The following is a 27,066-nucleotide window of genomic DNA, read 5'->3' as shown; positions in this document are numbered from 1 at the left end:
CATCAGACAAATTTTTAGTTAGAGAAGCTTATAAGATTTTGGTTCAACCAAACATCTCTTTAAATGCATTTCCATGCAAAGATGTTTGGGAGAATGAGTTGCCTTCAAGAATAAAACATTTTTTATGGTTGGTCTTGAGACGATGATTGTTAACAAAACAAGAAAAAACTAGGAGGGGGCTAATTGAATATAGCGACTATTATATTTATGGTGGGTGCCAAGAATCTATTATCCATATATTGTGAGATTGTCCATATACGACAGGTATGTGGTCAAAACTGATTTCTTCTAGTTATTTATCTCAATTATTTGGCTGGATTTGGAAGATTGCATGAATGCAAATACGAGGAATATGGTTGTTGTACTTAGTGAAAGAGTAAACTGGGGGTGTACTTTTTGCTGTTATATGTAGGTATTTATGGAAAAGCAGGAACAAAGCCATATTCCAACAAGACAACTTGAATTCAGACAAGATACTTGGAAAGGTTGAAAGTCTTGCTATCAATATATGCAACACAACAAGAATCAAGGGTTTAAACTCGACCATTCGAAGTGTTCATGTAAAATGAAGGCCTCTAAGCCATGGTTAGGTTCAAATCAATATAAATGGGGTGTTTAACATGAACGGGAACTGCTCCGCTATTGGAGCGATACTACGTGATTCTTATGGTAATTTGATGACAGGTTTTCATAGATTTATTAGTAGCGGCTCAATTCTCATGGCTGAAGTATATGCAATCTTTCATGGCGTACAAGTAGCTTGCAATAGAGATTATTCTAAGTTAATTCTTGAATGTGATAGCAAGACTGCGATTGACATACTCAGCGATAATTCAGAGGAAACATTGTTTGTAACAGAAACTACCGAAAATAAGAAAAATGAATTAATTCTTATTATCAAAAGATCATAAGCTGAACTATCAGCTTCCTCCATTTATAGTGTTTAACAAGATTAACTAAGACCAGTATCTTCTATCAACTAACTAACTGCTAACAACTAACTATAACAGTTAACTATTATTTTAAATCTCAATATGCCTCCAACTACTTAACCTCTGCTACTGGTTCTTGTTTGGAAATGACTTTGAGACTTGACTGAAACTTTGTAAACATGGGAGCAGACAAGGGTTTTGTGAACATATCAGCCACCTGATCCTGTGCTGGAACATGCCCTACAATTAACTGTCCAGCAGCAACCTTCTCCTTAACAAAGAACAGATCCAACTCCACGTGGTTAAACTTCGAATGCAACACTGGATTGGCGGACACATCAACAACAACAGCCCCAGAACTATCGCACCACACTGTAGCTCTCTTGGAAGGGACAACATGTAACTCAGATAATAAACACTCCAACCACACAACCTTAGTAACCACATGGGCAAGTCCACGATACTCAGCCTCTGCAGTTGATCGAGAGACAGCCTATTTTTTCTTAGATCCCTAGGCCACAAGATTACCACCAAAAAACACACAGAACCCAGAAGTAGACCGCCTATAGTCGACATCAGTTCCCCAGTTCGTATCAGAAAACCCAACGAGATCCAAGTTAGCAGCAGTCGTAAAATGAAGGCCATATTCTACAGTATTTTGAAGGTATCGAATAATTCATTTGACAGCTTTAAAATACTGATTAATAGGCCGATGCATGAACTGGCAAACTCTATTCACAGCATATGTATATCAGGCCGAGTGATGGAAACATACTGAAGTGCGCCTACAATGCTCCTATACTCAGACTCATTTTCAATAGCACTCCCTTCATGTTGAGACAACCTTGTTGAAGTAATCATGGGCGTAGGAGAACCCTTAGCACAATCCATTCGAGCTCTCTTCAAAAGGTCAAGAACATATTTTCGTTGACTCAGGAATATCCCATCTGTAGTAGGTCGAACTTCAATGCCCAGGAAATAACTAAAGGACCCTAAATCCTTCAAAGAAAACTTTGCATCTAAAGCAAAAACAAATTCATCAATACTGCGTTGATGACTACCAGTGAAAATTATGTCATCCACATAGACAAGCACATATAGCAACACACATCCAACTTTCTTGACAAACAATGAACCATCCGACTTTGCCAACATAAACTAAGACGAAATTAAAAAGTCTCTAAGTTTAGAAAACCAGGCTCGTGGTACCTGCTTAAGACCATATAACGCTTTCTTTAACCGACATACCATATTTTGGCCACCATGCTGCTGTTCAAAACCAGGAGGTTGAACTATGTAGATCTCTTCAGTTAAGTCCCCATTAAGGAAAGCATTATTGATGTCAATTTGCCTCAACTGCCAGCCAAACTTCATTGCCAAAGCTAGAAGAACATGAATTGTCGCTGGTTTCACAACGGGGCTGAAGGTTTCATGAAAATCAATTTCAGCTTCGTAGAGATATCCTTTTACCACCAAGCAACCTTTATATCGAGCAATAGAGCCATCCGAATGACGCTTAAGTTTGAACAGCCACTTGCACCCCACAGCTCTCCTATTGGCAGCTAGTGGAACCAAATCCCAGGTATTGTTCTTTATTAACGCATCATACTCTTGTTGAGCAACTCGAGTCCACTCCTTAGAAGAGAATGCTTCATCAATCGTTAGAGGTTCAAGAACATGCAACTCAGCTGAAAAAACTTGAGGTTTAAAAATACCACTTTTGGTCCTAGTTTGCATCGGATGCACATTGATAGAAGGGGCAGATATTTCCTCAACAACTGGAGTACTACCACGAGAACCAGAACCTACTTCAACTTGAGGAAAAAGTGTTGAAGAAGATGTATCCCGACCATCGCTACCTATAACAGGTGAAATAGATAAACCAGGAGATCCAAACTGTACACTAGAAGAATTACTAGTTCCGGACAAAGTAGAATAACTCAGACTTGAAGGTTGATCCTCAGGCATCACTACTGGAACACGCGACTGTTGATGTACAAACTGAGATTGAAAATCATGAAGATTCACATCACTAGCTGGGCTGACAGAATCCTTAAAAGGAAAACAAAATTCATCAAATGTCACATGACGAGAGATAAATAGTTTCCCATTATCATTAAGGCACTTATACCCCTTGTGATTAGGACTATAACTAAGAAACACGCAAGGCGTGGAACGAAACTGCAACTTATGAGATTTGAATGGCCTGAGATAGGGATAACACCTACAACCAAAAACCTTTAAGTGCATGTAAGCAGGCACATATTTATACAACATCTCATACGGAGACTTTCTATTAAGAACAGGTGTTGGGAACCTGTTAATGATGTGAACATCAGTGTTAAAGGCATGAGACCATAGATGCATGGGAACATTTGCTTGAGCCAACAAAGTCAGGCCAACATCCACAATATGTCTATGTTTTCTTTCAACCAAACCATTCTGCTCCGAGGTATGCGGGCAAAAAAAGCGATGATGAATGCCCAATTGAGATAGAACTTGAGTAAAGGGCCGAAACTCTCCCCCCAATTAGTTTGAAGTATCTTCACCTTACTACCAAATTCAACTTCAACAGACTTTTGAAAATGTAGAAACTTTGTAAGAGCCTCAGATTTATGTTTAAGAAAATAAACCCAAGTAAATCTGGAGTAAGCATCAATAAATGAAATATAGTAGAAATGTCCCTTAGACGGTACAGAAGCAGGCCCTCAAAGATCAGCTACAATGAGCTCAAAAGGAGCTGAATACACAGTTGTAGAGGGGGAAAAAGTGAGCTTATGAAATTTTCCAAGCTAGCACGCAGAACACACTGAGCTCAGCCGAGATTTCTTTGCAACTATATTACATTTCTGAAGTACTGTAGTAACAGTTCTATTACAAGAGTGGTCAAGTCTTTGATGCCACAATTCAAAAACACGATAACTGGAAGTAGAAGGTACTAAACTAGTAACATGAGCAGTGGCAAGAGAGGAACCAACAGTACAAGACTTCTGGACAGCAGACATATCAAACTTGTACAGGCCATTATGCATGTGACCCTCCAATAAAATGCTCCCTGTCTTGACATCCTTCACAAAACAATGCATAGGATGAAATTCAAAATAAACCTGGTTATCTTTTGCAAACTGAGCTACAGACAACAGATTTTTACAAATTCGAGGAACATGTAAGATATTTTCCAACCGAAACACTCTACTAGCAGTTAGAAGAAGACCTGAGCCAATATGAGCCACAAGCACTAACATTCCATTCCTCATGTAAAGCTTGTGGTTACCTGTATATGGTGCAGCACCCTTCAAATTTTCCAAATCATTATTAACATGATTGGTTGCTCCTAAATCGGGATACCACACAGTTGAATTGAAGGAGTTCAAAAAACACGATCTGTTGTTGGGAGTAGCCACAACATCAGTGGAAGCACTCGCATGAGAACAACAGTGAGCACAAGAAGAGATCGAAGGCTCCTAAAACTGATGACAATGAGCCTACATAAACTGGTCAGATACACCCTCAAAATTCTCATCAAAATGATAATAGCACTTCTGGACAGTATGACCAACTTGTCCACATAACTGACATTGGGGTTTAGTATTGCTGAACTTCCTTCCTCGACCGCGGCCCCGAGAAAACCTTCCATTGCCTTTGTAAGAAGTTCAAGCACTCCTATCATTCTTACCGATAGTGTCATCAGTATTTCCATGCTGTTGAACAAGATTAGCCTGAAAAGATACATTCGAAAGAAGCTCTTGTTGTTGAGCTTCACAATCAGTGAGCATTTTTGCAAGAAGATCAAGAGGAACCCTCATTGCAGATGCTACAACCCTAATGGATTCAAACTCCACAGGCAGACCAGCAAGAATAATACTAATTTGCTCTTGTTCAGACTCATCATTGCCTGCAGCTGTAAGTGTATCACACAAACTTTTAATCTTTGCCAAATATTCCTTCATGGTCAACTAACCCTTTTTCTGAGAGTATAAAGAATGACGCAAGGTAGAAACTGTTAAGCTCAACTTCGAAGCAAAATGACGTATAATAGTATTCCAAATATCAAAACTAGTCCGAGCATTAGTGAGATGAACCAAGATCTCATCACAAATGGTGGACAACAGCCAAGAAGCTAACAATTTTTCTTGTTGTTTATGAAACAAGAATTTAGGATTGGGAACAAGATTACCTTCTGTATTAGCAACTGACTGTGGAGGAATACTAACAGTACCAAGAACAAAATCATGGAGGCCATAACCTTCAAGAATTAACAGAATTTGTTGCTTCCACAAAAGAAAGTTACGTTCACCAAGTTTCACGGTATCATGCTTAGGAAATTGTTGAATCTTTCTTAAAGAAGCAGTGCCAGGACCGGAAGAACCATCTGCAGGAACCGCGTTGTTAAAAGACTGACGATTCTTGGATTTATGACCAGGAACAGTTTCAGTGGCCATGAGAAAAAAAAACTTTATATTTATGGCTCAGATACCATAACAGAAACTACTGAAAATAAGAAAAATGAATGAATGGATTCTTATTATCAAAAGATCATAAGCTGAACTATTAGCTTCCTGCATTTATAGCGTTTTACAAGACTAACTAACACCAGTACCTGCTATAAACTAACTAACTGCTAACAACTAACTATAACAGTTAACTATTATTTTAAATCTCAATAGTTTGCATCTCTTGTTTGTGGAATTAAAGAAGAATGTCGACATTTCTCGACTGTCAAATTCCAACATGTCATTAGAAAAGCCAACATAGTAGTTCATTGCTTAGCCAAAAATTGTCCCACTAATAATCTTGAGCTAGTTGGTTTCGAATTCCCTTTATTTGTTGTTAGGAGATAAATTTGGAGAAAGTCATGTAAAGACTATTAGATTCTAAGACTGCTGATTACCTTATTTATCTATAAAAAACTTAGAAAATATATATTTTAATTTCATTCTTAAATTAATTTTGAGCTAATCGTGTAATGTCCTAATGTAAAATAAAAATATTTAGGCTCCGTTTGTTTGGTGGAAAATGTTTTCCGGAAAATATTTTCTGAATTTTCCAGCTTTTGTTTGGTGGAAAATGAATTCCTAAAGCAAAACATTTTACAAACACGGGTAAAATCACTTCCTTGGTTTTGGAAAACGTCTTACCGATTTGGAATCGGTAAGACATTTTCCATTCCCTTCTTTACACTCTCATCGTCTCAGCTTCAAAAATTTGTTCGCAGACTTTCTTTAGAAAGGTATATTTTCTATTTCCACTTTCATTTCTACTCATTTTCTGTGGCTTGTAATTTTTTTGACTGTTGTGAAGGAGGAAAATGAGAGACCGTTTCTGGAAATTTTTGGAATGGAGGAGTTGGAAAGATTTTGAATTTTCTCTGTATTTCAATAATGAAAAATCTTTCCAATTCCTCCCATTCCACTGATTTCCAGCACTTCCTCTCCATTTTCTTACCTTTCTTCAATCCTTTTTGTTTCATCATTTCTTGCAGTTTGTAAGTGAAATTGGTAAACCTTACCTAATTTTCTTACTCTTATGTTTTATTTTTATATAGATCTATTCTTAACTATCTTCCATGGATCTTTTGAAATTTGCTTCTTGCTGTATAGTTCCAGATTCTTGGTTATGAGCGGCGGAGATATACACGCAGCGGCGAGGACCCGTGACCTTTCAAAACTTCAATTAATTCTGGCGTCTAACCCTTTGGCCGTTAATTCCTGAGATAAGCACTCCAGAACCCCGTATCCTATTCTCTATTCTATTCTTCTCTATCCTTAATCCTTATCCAATCCTTCCTTCCTTCGTTGATTTTATTTTTATATTTTCTTTTTTTTTTTGAATCATTGCTGATAATTTTAGTTGTATTTTGTATTCAATTTGGTATCATTTGCAATATCACTTACCCACACATGATTTCGTTATTCCATTATCTAAACTGAATGCTATCTGCTCTTGAGATTTGATTTTTGATGGTCTCTTAGGCAGTAGTTACTGATTTGATGGCTGCAAAATTAGCCTTTGCTTGAATGAGTGCCTAATCATAAAACAAACATTGAATACATTGCCCAAGTGTTTGCACTAGGGCTAGTAGTCATATGAAATAAATGCTCTTAGGTTTTTTATTTGGATTAGTCACAAATGAAAATTAATGAAATAACATTGCTCAAATTAGCAACACCAGTTCAATTCAAATTCTGGGTTCTTTTAGTTGAATCCCCATGCTGGAAAATGTTGTTGAACCCTTGCTTGTGCTAGTGTTTATGTATATAGATATTTATCATTTTCAGAAGTGATTAGTGGATTACCTTAGCTAATTTCACTGACATGATTGTATTCTGGGAGCTGCCTCCCAGGTGTTGCTTATTGTTTCTAGTGACTACAATGTTAGACCATGGGGGATTGATCCGGTGTAACTGTATGATCTGTTAAAATTAGAACAAAATATACTTGTTGCTTGGGATGTTGCAATTGTTGTGAATGATGCATAGCCTAATTAGCTCTCTACTAGGAAAGAGATCCTCGGTTCAGAATTGTACCATGCTCAAATGATGTGCATTCCGCACTTTTTGAATGATTTGTATTGTATATATTTATTCTCAGTAACATCGTTAGTGACTGGATCCTGCTGTTTTCACCATGCATGATAGCCTTCCAGTTTTCAATTTGTTTCTTTGACGTCGGTAACCTTGTGATATAGACTACATTTAGCAGCATGAGCCAGGCAAGCACATGTAGTGAGTTATCTTTGCAAGCAAAATGCTGATGTTGGTACTGCTTCCATGGATGACATGGGTGCGATTCATTTTGTGGCGCAGAAAAGACATCTAGAGGTTGTCCGAACTCTGCTTTCATCAGGAGTTTCAGTGAGAGCCACTAATCGCAAGGGATTCGCTCCACTTCGCTATGCTGTTCAAGGGTCCCATCTAGAAGTAATCAAAGTCTTATTAAAAAAACGTGCAAGTGGCTAGCAATTTGATAGCAGATGGTGAATCAGTTAATGCAACGCTAACAGTCGGAGCAGTGTTTTATGATTAGATTATTTAGGCTAAGTTTTGGTTTTTGTGTGTTTTGATTCGAACCTAGCAAGCTTCTTGGCAGCAGACATGACTATTTTTTTAGTTGTAAGTGGCTAGCAATTTGATAGCAGATGTACTTAAGCAGTTACACCAAACACAGTCTATAACAATTTATTAAGGATTTGGTATATGTCTTGTCTTTTGGTTAACATTTTGGTCTTGCTAAATCTGTTTAAAAGATCCAAAGTTTCATATTGGTAGGTAAATACATCTTATATGTTTTAAATAAATGCATATCTTAGTATTTTTTTAATTGTGGTTTGGAATCTAAATTTATAATTATTCAACCCTTGTTTTTTTATTTTTTTAACACAATTATAAATAATTTATTTGACTTTGGTTGTTTTCAATTTATGACTGTTAATATTGTAGCTTAATAATTGAGTATTATAATATATTTAATTTGATTTATTTATTTATAAATAAATCATTGCAATATATGTGAAAATAATTTAAAATATAAAAATTTATTAATATGTATATAAATTTATTAATATATGTAAAAATAACTTTTTCGGAAAATATTTTCAAAAAATCTGCCAAACAACAGAAAATATTTTACACAGATTCATCCAAACATCAAAAAATATTTTCAATAAATCATTTTTCAGAAAAGTAAATTATTTTTTAAAAATTATTTTCCGAAAAATATTTTACTGGTAAACAAAAAAATCCATAATCACCAACCAATAGGGAAAGACGTCTTAAATTAAATACAACCGTAAAAATTCCTTCCCACCAATTTTATTTAATTAAAAAAAAACCAGAAAGTCTCGGTTGATGGGATTAATCTTAACCACTCATTCAAATGACCTAACTTAGTCAACCCTTCTGAAGCGGGTTTTATGGTCCCCGGCAGATTTTTCCAACGGCTGGGGTCTAGTGTAACGTATTCAACCACACGCTCTCTGATAAAGAAAAAATCATAACGCAAGAACATCTCATCAAACCCATCTCATTCCAATCGGACGGTCAAGAATAAAACTCAAAAGTGGGTGGTCTGACTCCGTGAAGAATCCAATAAAAGACTGCTACATGTTTTGGTTGTACTTTTCAGGGTCCCCTACCTGGATTCTCAAGGCATCGCCTGCCACAGATACCAAACCTAGAAAAATTTCTCCAATCCTTACGATCAAATCACATAAATCTTGATTTCAAATCTTAATACTTTCTATTCGTTTTTTTAATTGTTACCGCTAAATTGAAAGATTTGAATTGGGAGGAAAATCCAAGATTTTGAGGTTTAGAGATGGATAAGTGTTTGGTTCTGTGTTAAAAAAATAGAGGTCAGAAAATAAGAGGAGAGAATTTTGGGGATTTAAGATCTGGGATTCTCTCCGTAGATAGAAAAAATGGTGAAACTTTGTTTAATGGCTTCTCATGGGTACGCTCCCAGCCCGGGACTTGTTTTTCACCAGGAAAAGGGTGCTAGCAGGATGATCAAGGTAAATTTTTTTGGGTTGTTTTGTATGGTTTGATGATTTTGGTTTCTTGGTTACTATTTCGATTGTAAGCTACTACTGGCCGTCTGTGATTGCTAATTCTATTTTGATTAATTGTTTGGGTAACATGAATATTATGGAGTTATTGGATTCTTCTCCAGCGCTTTAATGAAGACAAATCGATTTTTATTAGGATTTTGTGCCTGCATATATATATGTATATATTTTATGAATTATGTAAATTGTCGATATTTGATCATCAATAATCAGTAATTTGCAGCCCCCTCCCTCTCTTATTTTTCTACTAATACTTTTATTTAAAAATTATAGTGCATATATTTTATGAGTTATTTGTTATTGAATTTTTATTGTTTCCATAAAAGCAGGAATGTCAAACCTTGTTGCCAAGTAAAGCAATGAAACATGACATGGTACAAACGGCTCCCTTTGATCTGAAGTGCAATGGAATCAAAGAGCTGCCAAAACCAGTTACCCTTCTTTGTGAGCCTAAACTGATTGTAGATGTCGATCCAAAAGCACAAAAGCCTATGGTTATTGATAAACCAGGTCTGCACTTCTTGTGGCTTGTTCTTTGTATGTACTAGTTATTTCTTTTGCTATGTACTTAGGGAAAGCGACTCAAACCAATTCTTTTTCTTTTAATCTATAAAAATATATAATTCTCAAAACACAGTAAAGATTGGGTGTTTGTGGTATTAAGTTTAACTAACTAACAATGCGATTAAATATTTTGTTTCTCCTTGGTCAGAGGTTGTGTATTGGAATTTGGATGTAAACTCAAATCTTTGCTATGATTCTCTTTTACAATCCCATCCATTGAAAATAGTAACGAGATATACTAAAATAAGTTATAGCATAGATATGAAAGGTGATTCTTGAAGGGATATAAAAGTGTTAGCAGCTAGATCAGGTTATTCCAATCAATAATGTAGTACAATAATTTAGTAGCACACTTGAAGGCAGAAAACATATTTGTGGGTGATTATATGTTAGGCATATTCATTTGTGACGTCAATTTCTTTTATATTTCTTCCCAAGTCCCCTTGGTTAATCATTGTCTAATGGTTATTCTAATCCTGTTTTATTCGCAGTTGCTCATCTAGACACAGCTCTCTTTGGCTCTGGGATAGCTGAGAAGTGCACACGACATGAAAAACTCTTAAAGTTTCTTGTGTCTGGATCAAAGGATGTGGATAAAGGGGAACTTGATTTATCATTGCTATCAGATTTGATTGAACCGTTGATGTTTGGTGTGCATCAGCAGCCTTATGCTTCTCTAATTTATCCAAGTAGTGAGTTTGATGACCAGAAGCCGCTTCCAGACATTGTAGGAGAGATGGTACAAGATTCAAAACTTATTGTTAATTCAGATGGTCTAGTTGTACTTACAAGTAGTGGGACCGAGATGAAAGACATTCTTTCGATCGTTGCCGAATTTCACTTATCAAGCAACTCAACTAAATGGAGAAGGCAGTCGGGACTTGTCCCATTCTTCAACAGGTATGCATACTACTCTTACACCCCCTTGATTTGAATTAAACGTTAAATACTCATTTGGCCCTTATACTATGACATTTCTGTCACTTTGAGGGCTTAAAGAGTTAAAATTCATATGAAGTACCTAAACTTATATTTTGTCAGCCACTTGACTCCAAAGCTAGGTCTGTTATAACTGTCTTGTCATCATCTTGTCGCTGGTGAATCTACTGCCACGCCAACATGAAGGGTAAAATAAAATATTTCTTATGCTGATGTGGCATTTACATGCTAAATGAGTCACCATTTTTTTGAGAAGTGGTAGATTTTTGTCATTTTAGCCAATTGACTTGCTGTGTTAGTCGAAAGGGTCAAAACATCTGTGGGTAACATGGTTGAGTATTCTATTGCAAATTTTTATTCTCTGAATACTAATGTGACAAAATTGTCATAGTTCAAGGCCAAAATCTGTTTTTAAACTCTTAAATTAAATGAGAACCATGCAGCAAACAATCATATTGTGTTATGTACGGACCATATTGTGGTGTTTTGACTGTTATTGAAAATCTGTTGCTAATAAACAATCGTATAAGATGTAAAATGAATAGTAGATTTCATTGTTGTTTGAAAGGAATGTGACCATAAAGTCTTCTGATTAAACAGGACCCGGAGCAAAAAAGTGCATGCTAGTACTAGTCTCGCTCCGCAATATGAAGTTGCGAGTGTTGCACCTCCAAAGAGGTCTGTGACTGATCATCTGTCTCATTGTGCCCTCTCTCTCTCTCTCTCTCTTTTCTTTTTTAATTTATAAATACCCTTGCCATTGCCATAATTCTTCTAGATGATATAATGGAAACTGTCAACTTGAAATAATTGGAATTTACCTTGTTTAGGGATCTTGATATCTAGTCCTAGAATTTCTGTAACAAACCGATAATGATTTGTGAGTTGTAACACTTCATTTATGTTAATTGCATGTAAGACCGTAGTATAGAATGGACATAGATAGATATATTTATTAAATATTGTAAATATGGCAGGTAGGTTTAACCTATATTTTAATTAGGTTTCTTCCAACTTGGCTATTGTCCGCTGGATCTGGACCTAAAATATGGTCTGTTTTTATAGATACATGGTTAAAATATGAACTTCTGCAAAAAACTATAATTTTTGTTGCTTTCTTTCAACTGTTTTTGTTTAAAATGTGTTTTTTATGCAACTCGCTTTTGACAGTCCGGAGAAAATCAAGCCCAAGCCATCACAAAAAAGGAAGACGTCTAAGAAGTCAACCAGGGAGAGAAATCTCTACAAAGCAAATTATTTCCATGCATGTGAGAGTCTTCTTTCTTTGATGGTAAATAAGCACCGGCATGGCAAAATGGCAATTCTTTCCCTGAAGAAGTCTGGGCCTGAACTTCCTCAACTTTTGACCCAATTCTCTGCTGGCATTGCCGGGACTGGTCTTGCTGTTGTCTTTTCTGTTTTCTGTAAGGTAGCGTATGTGAGAGCCCCATTGTGTACATCTAACCTCTTTAGCACTAGCCTTGGTTTCGGGCTAGTTTGGCTCTCCTGGGCAGTTAACAGACTGAGGGACACGATTGTACATATCAGCAAGAATACTGGCAAGTTGGATATGAAGGAAAAAGAGATGATTAAGAGAGTTGAGAAAAGTGTTGATGACATCTACTTCAGAGCTGCAACGTTGATGGCTGCAGCGATGTTAAGGTTTGTATGAATTCTGAAGATATAACTCATTTGGATAACCATCTGGACTGGCTGAGTATTTCAACAACAGAAAATATTGACATCTATGGTCTTGTGATGACCTTGAGCTCATATGAGCAGGACCTCAGCATCTGCCAGCTTGTATATGTATAATAATCATTAAGCGCTATGAATGGAGAAGAGGGTGAAAACCTTTCATATATTTTAAAATACGAATTGTCATTGTCGGACATAAATGGGTGGGAGCAGATTAGTAGAAATGGTACTAGTCTTTAATACATTGTTCTTCATGCAAAGAAAAATGACTGGTTATGGTGTTCAGGTTCCAAGAGGGCTACAATTTTTAGATGTCTTGAAATGCTGTTCGATTGTGCTTTTTTATTTATTTACATACAAGGAATGAAAAGATATGCTGGCTAGTTATGCACCACTGGAAACCGACTAAAAAATAATTCAGTCCTTAAAATTCATCATTATCGCCTATTTATCGATTCATTACTGCGACCAACAAAGTTCTTTCTCTTACAGGTAAAAGATTACAAACCTTAAACCGACGTCCACATAACCATAAATTATTGTTGTCCAAATCCTAAAGAATTTGTTCGTCTTAGGGTCCTTTTGGTTAAGCTTTTATTTTTAGTACGGTGTGTTTAATTTATTTTTTGTTTTATATTACAATATTACTACAATATCTAATTTAATTGTTATCATTGTTTTTACATTAATCGTAACCGCACCTCCCATCCAAAGAGAACCTTAATCTCCTACACTCATTGGTTGAATAATGAAGAAAGAAAAATATTTTACTCCATGATACTTTTTTTAATAATTGGTTCATTTTTTAATGTCTCTCCTCATAAATGCTTATCTAAATTGATAAATAATAAAACTACACATTAACTTTATTTTAATTTGTAATTCGATACATGAATTTTGATTTGATACAATTTTATATATGAAACTTTGGTTGCGGTTCAAACGTACACGTTAAACTTTGATTTTGATTTAATTGTATACATTTTAAAAAATAAATATATCTATTTATTTTCATGTTAGATTAATATAATTATTTGTATGTGCAATATATACCCATAATATTACTAGTAATTTGTAAAAATTGAATTAAAGTAATATTTTATGTATATAATCGTATAAAACCAAAGTTCATATATATAGCATTGCACAAAAACTAAAAAAAATTGTATAGTATTATAGGTTGAATCAAAATTTGTGTCCAATCTTTTATATTTATCTTTAATATTAAAGAAAATGTCACATCAATATATTAATGGAAAGGATCGAATGTAATAAAAAAAAGTTTTTCTTAGTAGAATCAAAGCTTATTAGATTTTGGGATAACATAGTTTGCTTTTTTGAAATACAATAAAAACTTGGGATGATAAAATAACAATAAGATAACCGAAATGTGCCAGATAGGCAGACACTAATCTCTAATTTAATGATAATAGAGGGACTAAAACCAGAAATGTACCTATTTCAATGTAAGAGTGGCACTGAGTGATGAATCTTGCGTGCCTTGGATGATAAAAGTTCCTTTCCTTTCTAAATCCTAATGTCCTTCACTTGACTGCTGGCGTATCTAATGTTTAGAAGTAAGGGTTCGTTTGTTCCCAGTTTCTTACGTTAAGATGGTTCCATGGGGCGGCCTCAGTTGCTGCTTGAGTGCAGCCGCTCCCTATCTTCTTGGAAGGAGCAGTGGAAGGTTAGATTTCTATCAACTTTCTTACAAATAAGGGTTTTGCTGATGATTTGCTCATACTATCAATCCTTTGCAAAGCATTGGATGAAGATGTTATGATAGATAATAATCTTTAGTAAGATCCTGTAAATAAAGCTAATTTCTTCATTATTTGCCAGAAATAATTGTTAATCATGTTCTATGCTTAATAATGGTGGAACAGGGATGCAGAGGTTCTCAAGACAGTAACTCGAGTCAATCAGCTCAAAGAATTGGGTATATATCCCTAATTGTCAACTCCTTTTTTCCTTTTATGTGATACTGGACTCTTTTATAGCTTCTAGACGTTTATAGTGTCGGGTATTCTTGCCCGTGCATTTTATAAAGCTTAGAAGGTCATGTGAGAACGTGCCGAGAACTATAGTTTAAATTGTTGGCCTAGACCAGCTTATAATTAATGCAAACTTATAGCATATCAACGTTGAAGAGGATTGCTTTTGCATTTGTTAATTATTTAAGAATTTATTGAGTATTTGTAAATTAGTGACATGGGAACATCCTAGGTAAATGTGAATTCAGTTGGTCTTTATTGTTGCAGCAAGGTTGTTCCCTGTTAATATTGAGGATAAGTTAGCATTTCATGTTAAAAAGTCTGATGCCATTGGGAAAAAAAAAGTGCCCCATCCACCTTAAACATTTACTGATTAGAAATGGGTGTGGGTCTGTGGGACACAGTATTTGATTGGTGGCCTACATTTTCATTTTTTATGACTCTAAAATTGTCCAACATAAAATTAATGCTAGGTGATACACTTACTGGAGACTGATTTGATTAATCGGCATCATTAGCATGTGCTAAGACATATATCTTGATGGTACAATATTTTTTTCAGCTCAATTGCTTGACCTTGAAAGTAAAATGATACCTATAATTGTTACAATCTCCGGAAGAGTTGGTTCCGAGACACCAATAAATTGTCAGCACAGTGGATTAAGAGGTGTCATAGTAGAGGGAACGGTAATATGTTTTTAATTAAACGAGCATTGACTGTGCTACTTATTTTACCCTTTTTCTACTTGCATATGTAAATTCTTGTTTATATGTCCTTAGGCGGAACAACATTTTCTAAAGCACAATGATGCCGGTTCTTGGATACAAGATTCTGCTTTGATGCTTTCTATGTGTAAAGAGGTCCCATGGTACCTGGTTAGAACTTATTTCTCGCTGCCCGTTTACTTTGACTTTTATGCTGAAATTACTTATGTATGATTGCTCAGGTTCTTATGATGGTTGTATTTTGGAGTCATTCTTGAGGGATTATGTTGTACTGCACAAGAACTAAAGTAGTTAATATAGCAGATTTTCTGACAACATCTTTAATCATTAATTATAGGATGATGAGACTGGTCGTGTATATGTAGTTGGTGCTCGTGGAGCAGTAGGTTTTGCACTAACAGTTGGAAGTGAAGTATTTGAAGAGTCAGGTCGGTCAATTGTACGTGGAACATTAGACTATCTCCAAGGTCTCAAGGTATATTTTCCCCGGTCCAGAAGTGTTTATTTTATGGTGGCATGTTTTCAGTTAAAGCTGATTTGATGGCCAATTTTGCTTTTAGATGCTTGGAGTCAAGCGAATTGAGCAGGTGCTTCCCACTGGTTCTTCTTTGACTGTTGTCGGAGAGGTACATTTTTTATTAATGTTTTTAGCAAATCATGCAGAAAGATCAATGCAGATTCAAATATACAGAAGTGTCATTATCAATATACTACAAAATATACTTGGTGTAGCTTGCTGTATAATGTGCTCTGAAGTATCTTATGAATATTTTATGGTAGGAAATCCTTTTTTTTTTCTTTTGCTAGAATGTTCCCTAGTAAATTGGATTACTTAGGTTTCACTTATGGTCCTTCCTGGTGTGTAATCATAAACGGTCCTAAGCTAAGAGAAGGCTATATGTGTAAAGTCTTATATTAAAACATGAAAAGCTGGGTGCTGAAGCAGCTTGGTTATAGTTTGAATGGATATGACCTGGTGCTAGTATTTGAAGGCCCAAAGTCTCATTTCTTGCCTATAAGTTTAAGCTGCAGCTCCTACAAAATACCAATATCTTTTTTATCAACAATTGTCAAAGCTTAAGCTGATACGTGATGGCAGAAAGACTTTTGTTTTCTAATATTATTTCTTTCATCTTTCTAATTTAAAATTACAGATCTTCCATTGACCTGCCAGATTTCTATCAGTACATTTTTCCATGGGCAACTTCAAGCAGGTTATTTCTTTAGCATGTTTAGGGTATCGAGCTTTCCTTTGAAGGTTTACTATTCCAGCTTTTAGTTCTTTCTTTCAAGAAGCATCCACCAAGATAGCAGGTTCTCTTAACTTTGTGTAATATTCTCCCTTGTATCTTTGAGGGGGCAATTGTGGACATCAAAAGAATAACGTATGTGAACATTGTTCGAGAATTAACAGATCTTGCATGCCTAAACCATCCAAATAATGAATTTAAGTAATGCATAGAGCGTCTTGAGTTAATGAATTCAGATAATGTATACAGAGCATTTTAATTCAAAGCTGTGTCATGCAGATGTGTTCTAACATCATGGCTTACATTTGACAAATCCCTCATGGCTTTGGATGAGTGCCTGACAGTTACCTTGTATCATTGAAAAATACATAACACAAGTTATAATTCAAAGGTTGTGCTGCACTTTAATATGTTTATAACAAAAGGAACTGCTTGCTGTCTTTGTATCTTTGCTTAATCACCATGGACCATTATGCCATGCTAAATCTATATCTTGGCCCTGTACATCACTTCCTGTTGTAGTATTTCACTGGAAGCATCACATAATTAATAGTGTTATTCTTCTTTAATGTCTAAATATAATGGAACTTTTATTAGAACTTTTTGAGTTTGAGATGTTTTCATGGCTTAGAAAGCTGCAGTTTGTAAGCTTATTATCCATATTTGGGTTACATTGTTGGTTTATTTACTATTTCTCATTCTCTCTCTCCTATACATGGCAGGCTGTCAAGGATGACATTGGAACAATTCGGATTCAGAAGCCACAAAAAGGGCCTTTTTATGTGTCCCCAAAATCTATTGATCAACTCGTTTCCAACCTTGGGAAGTGGACAAGGTTGTAAATATTTCAGTCGCAATTGTTCCTTTATATCACATGCATTAGTTTTGGTGATTATTTCAAAAAACGAAGAAAATAACATTGAGTTATTGATACGAGTCACAAAAGCCCAAATTCTTGAAGGCGAGGCCCAATAAGCAAATTCCCAGCTCAATCAAGAAATCCATCCATACTTAGTTGAAAATCAGGCCAAATTGTCAAAGTGGCCCAAGTTGTAAAGTTTATTTTTATTTATTTATTTATTTATTTTACTTAGTTTAAATGTTTATCCAAGAGTCCCAAATAAAAGACCCTTGGCCGAATTTCCATATTAAAATAATTAGGAGTTTTTTTTTAGTTGTAGTTTTAGTGTTCTAATTAAATTAGGAAAACATTTGAAAGGCCTATTTATATGGCTTGGCCAGCCACCCTACATAACATTACAATTACATTGAAAATTTCAGATTTGATTTGAGTGAAAATTCTCTTTGAGTTCTTCAAGGATTTTCTCTTGAGTTTTCTTTAGAAGTTGTTTTAACAATCTTTTTGATTGTGGGAGCCATCTTCAACCTTCTTCTTGCCATTGATATTCTTTGGAGGGGAGATTAGAGCCGTTTGAAGGGAGTTGTGAGATCTTTCGAGATTTCAAGGCTTCTTAGGACTTATCTTTTAATTTCTTACTGTCAATTCTTTCTTTATTTCTACTTGTGCTGAATCATTATCTAATCTATTTTCTGTTCTTATTGTGTTTTCAGCCTTTTTCTATCTTAAGGAATCAGCCCAAAAATCCCCAATTTCTAGGGTTTTTCCATACTCTTTTGGGTGAAATTAGATTGTCGAAATTTGGGGAAAACTATCTTGGTGTTCAATTGGGCAGAATCACAATCTCCTTGAGGGTTTCAAGAACCCTAACACTTATTTCTATTCTCAATTTGATTCTTTGCTGATTTGGGGATTTTATTTCAGATCTGAAAATTCAAAAATCTAATCTTTTAATTTTCTGTTTCGTTTCAGATCTAATTGTTTAGGGTTTTCGTAGGAGTTTCTCGTGACTTGGCAACTCGATCTTGGTCCGCGCGCAACCCCGTATCATTTGGTATCAGATTTTGGGTGTTCTTGGTTGATTTCTAAACTGATCTCTATTTTTTAAAGCATAAACGGCAGTTTTACCCAGAAAAATTGTTTAAAAAAATTCATTTGAGTGGGTAAACATTGTCCGATTGATCTGAAATTTTACATACATATTTTTGGCACTGTGATTGAATATAAAAAAATTATTCCCGCAAAAAAATCAGTCAAAAAAGTCAAAAAATCAAAAAATACGAAATTCAATAAAATTTAAAAAAAGATTTAGCGGGTTGAATTTGGTGCCCAAAATTTCCAGATCAAAAATTCAATATATAAGGACACTCCAGATTTAATTTCTTGATTTTTGGAGATCGGGAACACCTCGAACGAAGTTGTCAAGTTACTCCGCAGTTTTTCGGGTTTTCTGTTTTCAGCAATTTTTATTGATTCTTAGCTGTAGGTTTTCATTTGTTTACCTTTATTCTTCCTTTACGTTATCTAACACCTTCTTGTTTCTTGTGTTAGTAGGATTTAAACGTGTGCACAACTTCTTCCTCGGTGCAACACGAATCAATTGGTGTCTCGTCAGTTTTTGGCATCCTAGTGCAAATTAGGATTCTTTGGTAGTTTGGTTCACACTCTCTAATTGGTTGATATAAACTCTGATAAAGAACTCACAAGATTGAATTCGACCTCATTGAGAATTTGAATTTTCTTTTGAGTGATTAATGGTGAGGTTTGCTAACTTTTATTTTTGAGTGTTGAGTGTTTATTTTTTACAGGTTTTGAAGATGTCTAAAGGTGATAATAATGATGCACTTATGAAAGTCCAACAACAGTTAGATGGACATACTGCTGCAATCACACAAATAAATGCTACACTTCAAGCATTGAATACTACTTTGAATGAGGTACGAGTGAATCAAAAACATCAATATCGAGATCCAATTAAGGAAGATAGGGATAACCAACCCCAAAGGCGCGGCCCTCGACGTGTCACTAGAATGGATGATGATTTTCATGATCGTGGACAATCATCTTTGGCAAAACCAAGGAGCGAGCAGCAACGAGAACATCTCTTTCATACTCGCTGCCATGTACAAGGTAAGCTTTGTAGAGTTATTATTGATGGTGAAAGTTGCTCGAACATAGCCAGCACGACGATGGTGGAAAGCTTTGCTTAACCACTACCAAGCATCCACAACCTTATCAACTACAAGGGCTTAGCAACGAAGGCCAATTTAGGGTCACTCAACAAGTGCGCATTGCCTTTTCTATCGGTAAGTATCAAGACGAAGTTGTGTGCGACGTAATGCCTATTCAAGCCTGCCATTTGTTGCTAGGAGAACCATGGCAACTGGATCGAAAAGTCACTCACGATGGTCGTACCAATAGGTATTCTTTCAAGCATCAAGGAAAGAAACTTACCTTAGTGCCGCTCACTCCGGAACAAGTCCATGAGGACCAAATCAAACTGAGAAATTCTGTTAAAACAAGTGAGGAAAAGAAAAAGAGAATGAAAAAGAGCAAAAAGAGATTGAGAGTGAAAAGGAATGTGAAACAGAAAAGAAATTTGAAAAAGAAGTTGAAGAAAGAAGAGAAAATGAGTTAGAAAAAGAAACAAAAGAAAAAGACGAGGAAAGGCTAGTGAGGAATGTTTCCACTAACCAAGATATGAATTTTTCTTGTGTTGCTACTTTTCAGGTTCCTGAAAGATCGAAAGATAACTTTCAACTTCAATACCTCTCAAATGAAAGACGCTTTCATACGATCAACTTAGGCAAAGATGAAATCACACTACATGATCCCGAAGGTAAGCGAGGTAAGGAAATTTTAGAAACCGAGTCCAGTGCAGATTTGAAAATTATTGATAAAACTTTTGGTGACTTAGTTCTTAAAAGATCCCCTCATTTTGATCCAATTAATTGTTACTCTTCGATTGTGGTTGATAAAGTCATTACGAAAAGAAGCGTGATTTGTTATTCTCTTGATTTACCTTGTGTAAAATCCTCGAATTTGTCCAAATCTGTTTTGGAGAATAAGGTAACGAAATTTTCCAAATTTGTTTTCAATTTATATTCGTGCCTTAAACAGTTTATGTGGTTGTACATGAAGTTTGAGTTCCATTTGACAAAGGTTAACTCAACAACGGAGATTCGACTACACTATGCCCCCGATGAGCGAAGGTTTGTTTTAAATGAAAAAGGTAAAATCGACCATTATTCTTCTGCTTATCGAGGTAAGATGCTTGAAACCTTTGAAACACTTTTGTACTCCTCGGATAGTGATAAAGATCGTGTTGATGAACACTTAGATCGAAACGTGCTTGACTGTCCTATTTTATTTATTGATGATCTATCTGTTTTGATGGTTGATAAAAAGATTCTTGTTTTTGATAATGCATGTGTGAGTGAATCTATAGACCGTCGATTAATGCATGGTATGATTATGCAACTCTGTGCACCATGTGAATCTTTTCAAATACCTACTTGTGACGATTATGTTTACCATTTGATTTATTACTCACAATTTATTCATGGTTTGTGGGAACAATGTGAGACGACTGAATGCCTTAAAACATGTCCATCTTTATTTCAAATATTTGACGAGGCAGTGGTGAGTAAATTAGATTGTTTCCATGGTAATCTGAATCTGTCCATTCACATGCGTTATACCTGTTCTATTATGCTTATGATTGGACTACAAGCTTATTTCCGTTGCTATTTACTATCTCATGGCTATTCTTCTCAGTGGACTCAATTGCCATTAGTCCCGTTCGATAGAGGAAAGTCGAGTTCATTTGATTTTTCAGATTCGAGGACGAATCTTTTTGAGGAAGGGGGGAATGATACGAGTCACAAAAGCCCAAATTCTTGAAGGCGAGGCCCAATAAGCAAATTCCCAGCTCAATCAAGAAATCCATCCATACTTAGTTGAAAATCAGGCCAAATTGTCAAAGTGGCCCAAGTTGTAAAGTTTTATTTTTATTTATTTATTTATTTATTTTACTTAGTTTAAATGTTTATCCAAGAGTCCCAAATAAAAGACCCTTGGCCGAATTTCCATATTAAAATAATTAGGAGTTTTTTTTAGTTGTAGTTTTAGTGTTCTAATTAAATTAGGAAAACATTTGAAAGGCCTATTTATATGGCTTGGCCAGCCACCCTACATAACATTACAATTACATTGAAAATTTCAGATTTGATTTGAGTGAAAATTCTCTTTGAGTTCTTCAAGGATTTTCTCTTGAGTTTTCTTTAGAAGTTGTTTTAACAATCTTTTTGATTGTGGGAGCCATCTTCAACCTTCTTCTTGCCATTGATATTCTTTGGAGGGGAGATTAGAGCCGTTTGAAGGGAGTTGTGAGATCTTTCGAGATTTCAAGGCTTCTTAGGACTTATCTTTTAATTTCTTACTGTCAATTCTTTCTTTATTTCTACTTGTGCTGAATCATTATCTAATCTATTTTCTGTTCTTATTGTGTTTTCAGCCTTTTTCTATCTTAAGGAATCAGCCCAAAAATCCCCAATTTCTAGGGTTTTTCCATACTCTTTTTGGGTGAAATTAGATTGTCGAAATTTGGGGAAAACTATCTTGGTGTTCAATTGGGCAGAATCACAATCTCCTTGAGGGTTTCAAGAACCCTAACACTTATTTCTATTCTCAATTTGATTCTTTGCTGATTTGGGGATTTTATTTCAGATCTGAAAATTCAAAAATCTAATCTTTTAATTTTCTGTTTCGTTTCAGATCTAATTGTTTAGGGTTTTCGTAGGAGTTTCTCGTGACTTGGCAACTCGATCTTGGTCCGCGCGCAACCCCGTATCAGTTATTCATTAGGTGGTACAAGTATGCATCATTTGGACTGACCATCTTTGGTGTCTTTCTAATCACCAAGCATGCAATCCATTATTATTTGGAGAGAAGACGCCGGTGGGAATTGCGGCGAAGGTATGCTTGATGATTGTCTGTTGCTAAACATTATATAAATTGACCAAGCTCTTTGTAATAGGCATGTATTTATGTGTCCGCTTTTGTTATGTTCTGTAATAACAAACTGAATTGTGAAATTTTGTTCATTCAGGGTTCTTGCTGCTGCAGCTAAGAGAGCAGGATCAGATCATGAAGGTAATCCTCTAGCTTTCTAAACGTCTCCAAAATTTTGTTCTTTCATGGTTTTGTCTGTATAATGTGTTGGTATCTCAATAATTTCTGTAGATTCAACTTTGAAAGCTGAAAATGGAACAGGGACCAATCAAGACTGCGTAATGCCAGATCTATGTGTAATATGCCTTGAGCAAGAGTACAATGCTGTTTTCATACAGTAAGTCCACTAGTTATATTTTCTTATTTAAAGCATATAAAGTAGTTAAATTGCCTTCTTAGTCGTGATTTCTATGCTTGTTGGTTCATTAGTACTAAATTTAATGGGATACTAGTTGCTGTGAGAATCAAGGCTGTTTGTCTGACTTTAGTTTATGCATCTGTGTCCATAATGAACTCTGTGTAGCAATGCTTATGCTGAGATTAGGAAAAAAAAAGCTATCATCTACCAAATTAATTCTGTCAATATCCAGTCTACTACATGAACTAATACTGAATCAGTCGCTTCTTCTGCATAAGATTTGTGTTGCCTCTGTTTCATACTGTGAGTTGCAAGTAAGATGTTTACCTTGTTCTGGAACTAGATGGTCTTCTTGATTTTCTTAAAGGCTTATCAAGTAGAAAGCAGCAACATCTTTATTTTGCATAAATTCAAAGTTATTCTACCTCAATGTGAAATGGTCAAGTACTGTTGTTCCAACTCTTCATCATCTTTACCATTCTTTTTCTTTTTCCCTCCCTTGTTTCTGGGTTGTGACTGGAATCAGCTAAGAGGGGCTCTGGTAACACTTAAATTCCCTGTTCCCCTTGAATTCCCTGTGACCTATACATAAAGTGTTTGTAGATTCTTTCTTTCATCTTGTTTTAGCATGTGAGATAATAGACACTGTCAACATACAAATTTTGGCTTCTGAAGTTTTGTTTCTTCATTTCCAACTTTAAACTCAGACACATTACATACTTGGTTCTGTTTAAAGTTTCGCTCCTTTGGAATTGTTCACTCATAATGAATGAATGACCTATTGCTTATGATATGCAAGTGTGGTCATATGTGCTGTTGTATGGCATGCTCTTTACCCTTAACCAACTGTCTGCTTTGCCGGAGACGAATTGAGCAGGTTGTAAAAGTCTTCCGCCATTGAAACTCTACTTATGAAATTTATTAAGTTGTGATCATACCAGCTGGGAAATCGGGGTATTCATTTTTGGTCAGAGGTAAGCTTTCAATAGTTTAGAATCCTATAAACTAGTAATCACTTCTGTAAAATAATAAGCTTAAGGCCCTTTCAAATATTTAGATTTATCATTCAAGCATTATTTCAAATGATAAATGGTTGCAATTGAATGACAGATGCAGAGGGTTTATATTTTCCCAACCCTGAAATTTAAGTATAAATATTGTTTGTTACTCGTATTAAGGAGGAAATAGATGAGATCTGTATGAACCGTTCAGCTCCCTCAACTATTGTCCCTCTGGAGCTTTGTTGATCTTATTAGGGACAGCTCTCGGTCGTGCTTTCCTACATTAGAGGTTTGAGGTTTGGTTTCAAGCATCAGGAAATTTCCATGAAACCTTGGAGGTAGAAGCTTAATTGAAACTTGAAAATTTGTATATTGTTTTCTAGATGCTGGGTGAAACTAGAAGCTTAAGCAGTCTTCCTTGGAATGAAGTGTTTAAAGGAATTGCAGGTGGAACAAGTCTGAGGTAGAAGCTGATTCAGTATTTAAGTTTCCTACAGGCAATGAACAACTATTGTCCAGCCTGAGAAATTTAGTTGAGGAGATTACAGTTGTCTTCGAGTTTTACGTCTATTTGTTTTGATCATGTATTGCAGACCGGTAACAATCCGGTCCATCATCTTGCTTATTTCACTTCTCTTAGTACTGATGGTAAGATCTATCCGATTGTATTGCTCAATGGATTTGTAAGGAAAATGAGATTATGAAAGAATGAGCAGTTAGTGCTCTTTCTTTTTCACCCTTTGAAATTTCACGTGACTTTCCATTAATGATTTTTTTAATGAAGCATCTTCCATAAAAATAAAATAACCCAGTGAAGAAAGAGCTGACTAACAGAACACGAGAAACATGAGATGCAACGTGCAACGTGTGCCAGGTGCTGTGCTAGTTTTGGGAAACGAATAATGGAAGTTGCAAGAAGTCAAATTTTAACGAAGTCAAAAGGCTGTCCAGAATCCAACGTCACCAACACTCTTTCTTCCATTCCGAGGTAACTTTCAGACTGTAATATTCCACTTTCTATAATTTTCCAGGAAATTTGAGTGGTTTCTGCTCGTGAAATGGGCCAGTAGGTTTTGTGACGTAAGAAAGAAGAGCATGAGCAGGGTGACGCCATTGCCCTGAATGTTGTTGTCAACCTCATCAATAGTTTTAACTCACATGTCCATTTTTCAATTTAAACCTAGATACTGAATCCGATACCCTCTCCATTTCTCATCACAAATTCATCAACCTTTTGTCTCTTTCTCAGTTCTTTCATTGCATTGTCAAAAAGGAAGATTCTTACTTCCTAAGTTGTACACATTTGGTTAGATTGTGGTTCATGGTTGGAGCTGAGAAATTGAAGCATAGAAAAAGAGGAGAATATGATCCCCTCATTTCCCATCTATCACATCAGTACTAAAATTTACAGCAACTAGTTAGCTTCCTAGATTTTGTTTTTACACCATGCAATAGTTTTATTGTTTTGGGGGTTTAATTATGCCCTCCATCCTTTGACTTTTCATGCTTTTGAAATTTAGTCCCCTATTTGTCTTATTTAAAATTTAAAATCTAATTGATAAACACTTAATCAACTTCTGTTAAATTTGAATATGTTGCATTTTAATATTCAAAGATGGGATTAAAAGTTAAAGTTCAATTGATGGCAGTCAAATTTAATAGAAGTCAATTAACAATGATATAAATTACTTTAATTTTTAAATCAAACAAGTAGAGGTTAAAATTTTGGAATTAAAAGCAAAATGACTAAATTTCAAAAGTCTGAAAAGTATAGAGACTGGGGGCAAAATTAGACCTTGTTTTCCACTTTGTTAATGTGTGATTCTCACTGGTCTCTGTACAGGACCTTATTGATAAGTATAAAACAGGTTTGTGGGTTGGCCATGTTAAGTAGATATCTGCCTCCCGGTACCTGCTTGTTCCTTCACCAAAAACAAGACTTATCCAATTTCCCTTTCAATTCATATTACCGTCAATGGATTCCTCCCCCGAGGGTGTGTGTGAGAAACTATTTAGAGCAATCACTTTGTGTCCTGCTTTCCGCACAACCCATAGTATCACAATCCCCCAACATCAATCAACCATCAGCCATGCTCGAACTCCACTATTACAAAACCCTGTCAAAACCCAAATGGCATCTTCACAATACCCTAAACCTACAACCACTGAAGAAGCAGCGGCAATTCCCATCAAGTTTGACTATACTTCTACTGAGAAACCAAAGCCAATAGCAACCACCTTGAATGCTTCAACCCGCCAATCACCACTTGGCTGGGAGGGTCAACAGGTGGAAACACAAAAGCCCTCCACTCATAATGGTGAGCAGCCACGAAATAAGTCCAAGCCTAATAGGTCGCCAATCCCAATCCGAAATGAACAACATCAAACCACCAAGGTGGAGGAAGCCAAGAAACCAACCAAAAATTACAAAACTTTCGATGAATTTATCGAACAAACGAAGAAAAAGTTGTCACTTGTTGATGATGAGGAGCAGGATTTGGGCAAGGCTGTGGTGGAATATGGTAAGAATCATCACTTTTCCGCTTAGAGTTACCTCAAGTATCGAGGATAGAAAAGTGATGATGAGTCCTTTATAAACAATGAATAAACTGGAGATTCTACATATACTTCTGCTTAATAGGTTCGATGAATAATTATGGATTTTTATTTTCTGCGGGCGTATCGTATTCCATAATGTCGGGTGATGTCTATGTTGTCAAATATATTTGGAACATACATACATATATATGTGTGTGTTTTCCAATAAACACTTAATATGCTTTTGTACTCTACCCATTATTGATTTAATAAATTTTTTTATATAATGTTTTACCACTTTCCAACAAGCATAACCTAAGGAATTGTATACAACAATGAGAACTAAGAAAAGGAAATACTACATGCCTTCCGATCTTTGACAACAAATGCAAGACAAGCTACAGAAAGCATATTACTTAGTCTAACTTACAGAAACTAGCTCTCAAAATCAAGTAGATGAATTCTCATATTAACAACGAAAATCATGATCAATGCATATATACTCGAAAGAAATCTCATTCTTAAACGTTATGTACAAATTTAATAAACCGTAGGGACAATAGTTGACATTTTCATTAGCATAAAAGAGGCCTAAGCAACAACTAGTGTTTTATAGTCAATCACTTGG

The 27,066-nt window shown here is 35.5% G+C and overlaps 2 protein-coding genes and 1 long non-coding RNA gene across 13 annotated transcripts; all 3 read left to right on the top strand.

Annotated features, from left to right (window-relative positions):
- The first annotated feature begins 5,796 nt into the window (after positions 1–5,796).
- On the top strand, positions 5,797–8,148 carry LOC107912408 (uncharacterized). Its single transcript, XR_001688143.2, has 3 exons — positions 5,797–6,162; positions 6,533–6,664; positions 7,621–8,148. It is a non-coding gene; the product is annotated as an uncharacterized lncRNA (long non-coding RNA).
- Positions 8,149–9,028: 880 nt separating this feature from the next.
- Positions 9,029–13,093, top strand: LOC107912407 (uncharacterized). 2 transcript variants are annotated; one of them, XM_041106069.1, is made up of 5 exons: positions 9,029–9,444; positions 9,825–10,008; positions 10,554–10,962; positions 11,602–11,679; positions 12,172–13,093. In XM_041106069.1, the coding sequence occupies exons 1-5, from the start codon at positions 9,352–9,354 to the stop codon at positions 12,671–12,673; spliced, it is 1,266 nt and encodes a 421-aa protein (XP_040962003.1). In that variant the 5' UTR covers positions 9,029–9,351; the 3' UTR covers positions 12,674–13,093. The 2 variants fall into 2 exon arrangements, with proteins under 2 accessions (XP_040962003.1, XP_040962004.1); XM_041106070.1 differs by having other exon boundaries at positions 9,031–9,444; positions 9,828–10,008.
- Positions 13,094–14,224: 1,131 nt separating this feature from the next.
- Positions 14,225–26,732, top strand: LOC107912405 (E3 ubiquitin-protein ligase SP1). 10 transcript variants are annotated; one of them, XM_041106065.1, is made up of 13 exons: positions 14,225–14,386; positions 14,586–14,638; positions 15,256–15,380; positions 15,474–15,569; positions 15,757–15,894; positions 15,980–16,045; positions 17,392–17,504; positions 22,395–22,505; positions 22,639–22,682; positions 22,773–22,878; positions 23,777–23,873; positions 24,078–24,189; positions 24,284–24,636. In XM_041106065.1, exons 1-11 carry the CDS (start codon positions 14,313–14,315, stop codon positions 23,781–23,783), a joined length of 933 nt encoding a protein of 310 aa, XP_040961999.1. In that variant the 5' UTR covers positions 14,225–14,312; the 3' UTR covers positions 23,784–23,873; positions 24,078–24,189; positions 24,284–24,636. The 10 variants fall into 10 exon arrangements, with proteins under 10 accessions (XP_040961999.1, XP_040961995.1, XP_040961993.1 ...); XM_041106061.1 differs by having other exon boundaries at positions 24,010–24,238; positions 24,348–24,636; XM_041106059.1 differs by adding an exon at positions 25,744–26,732 and having other exon boundaries at positions 23,777–24,888.
- The last annotated feature ends 334 nt before the right edge of the window (positions 26,733–27,066 follow it).

Source organism: Gossypium hirsutum, chromosome D11 (genome assembly GCF_007990345.1).
Source record: "Gossypium hirsutum isolate 1008001.06 chromosome D11, Gossypium_hirsutum_v2.1, whole genome shotgun sequence".
NCBI classification, from domain to species: Eukaryota; Viridiplantae; Streptophyta; class Magnoliopsida; order Malvales; family Malvaceae; genus Gossypium; species Gossypium hirsutum.
The sequence above is the reverse complement of the archived record's forward strand: the minus strand, read 5'-3'. Positions and strand labels throughout refer to the sequence as shown.

Excerpts from the sequence above, each read along its gene's own strand:
- LOC107912407 (XM_041106069.1), top strand. The coding sequence starts at position 9,352 with ATGGTGAAACTTTGTTTAATGGCTTCTCATGGGTACGCTCCCAGCCCG. Across the intron at positions 10,963-11,601 it reads CTTGTCCCATTCTTCAACAG|GACCCGGAGCAAAAAAGTGC; the intron begins GTATGCATACTA and ends CTGATTAAACAG. Across the intron at positions 11,680-12,171 it reads AGTGTTGCACCTCCAAAGAG|TCCGGAGAAAATCAAGCCCA; the intron begins GTCTGTGACTGA and ends CGCTTTTGACAG.
- LOC107912405 (XM_041106059.1), top strand. The coding sequence starts at position 14,313 with ATGGTTCCATGGGGCGGCCTCAGTTGCTGCTTGAGTGCAGCCGCTCCC. Across the intron at positions 14,387-14,585 it reads CTTGGAAGGAGCAGTGGAAG|GGATGCAGAGGTTCTCAAGA; the intron begins GTTAGATTTCTA and ends ATGGTGGAACAG. Across the intron at positions 15,895-15,979 it reads ACTATCTCCAAGGTCTCAAG|ATGCTTGGAGTCAAGCGAAT; the intron begins GTATATTTTCCC and ends TTTTGCTTTTAG.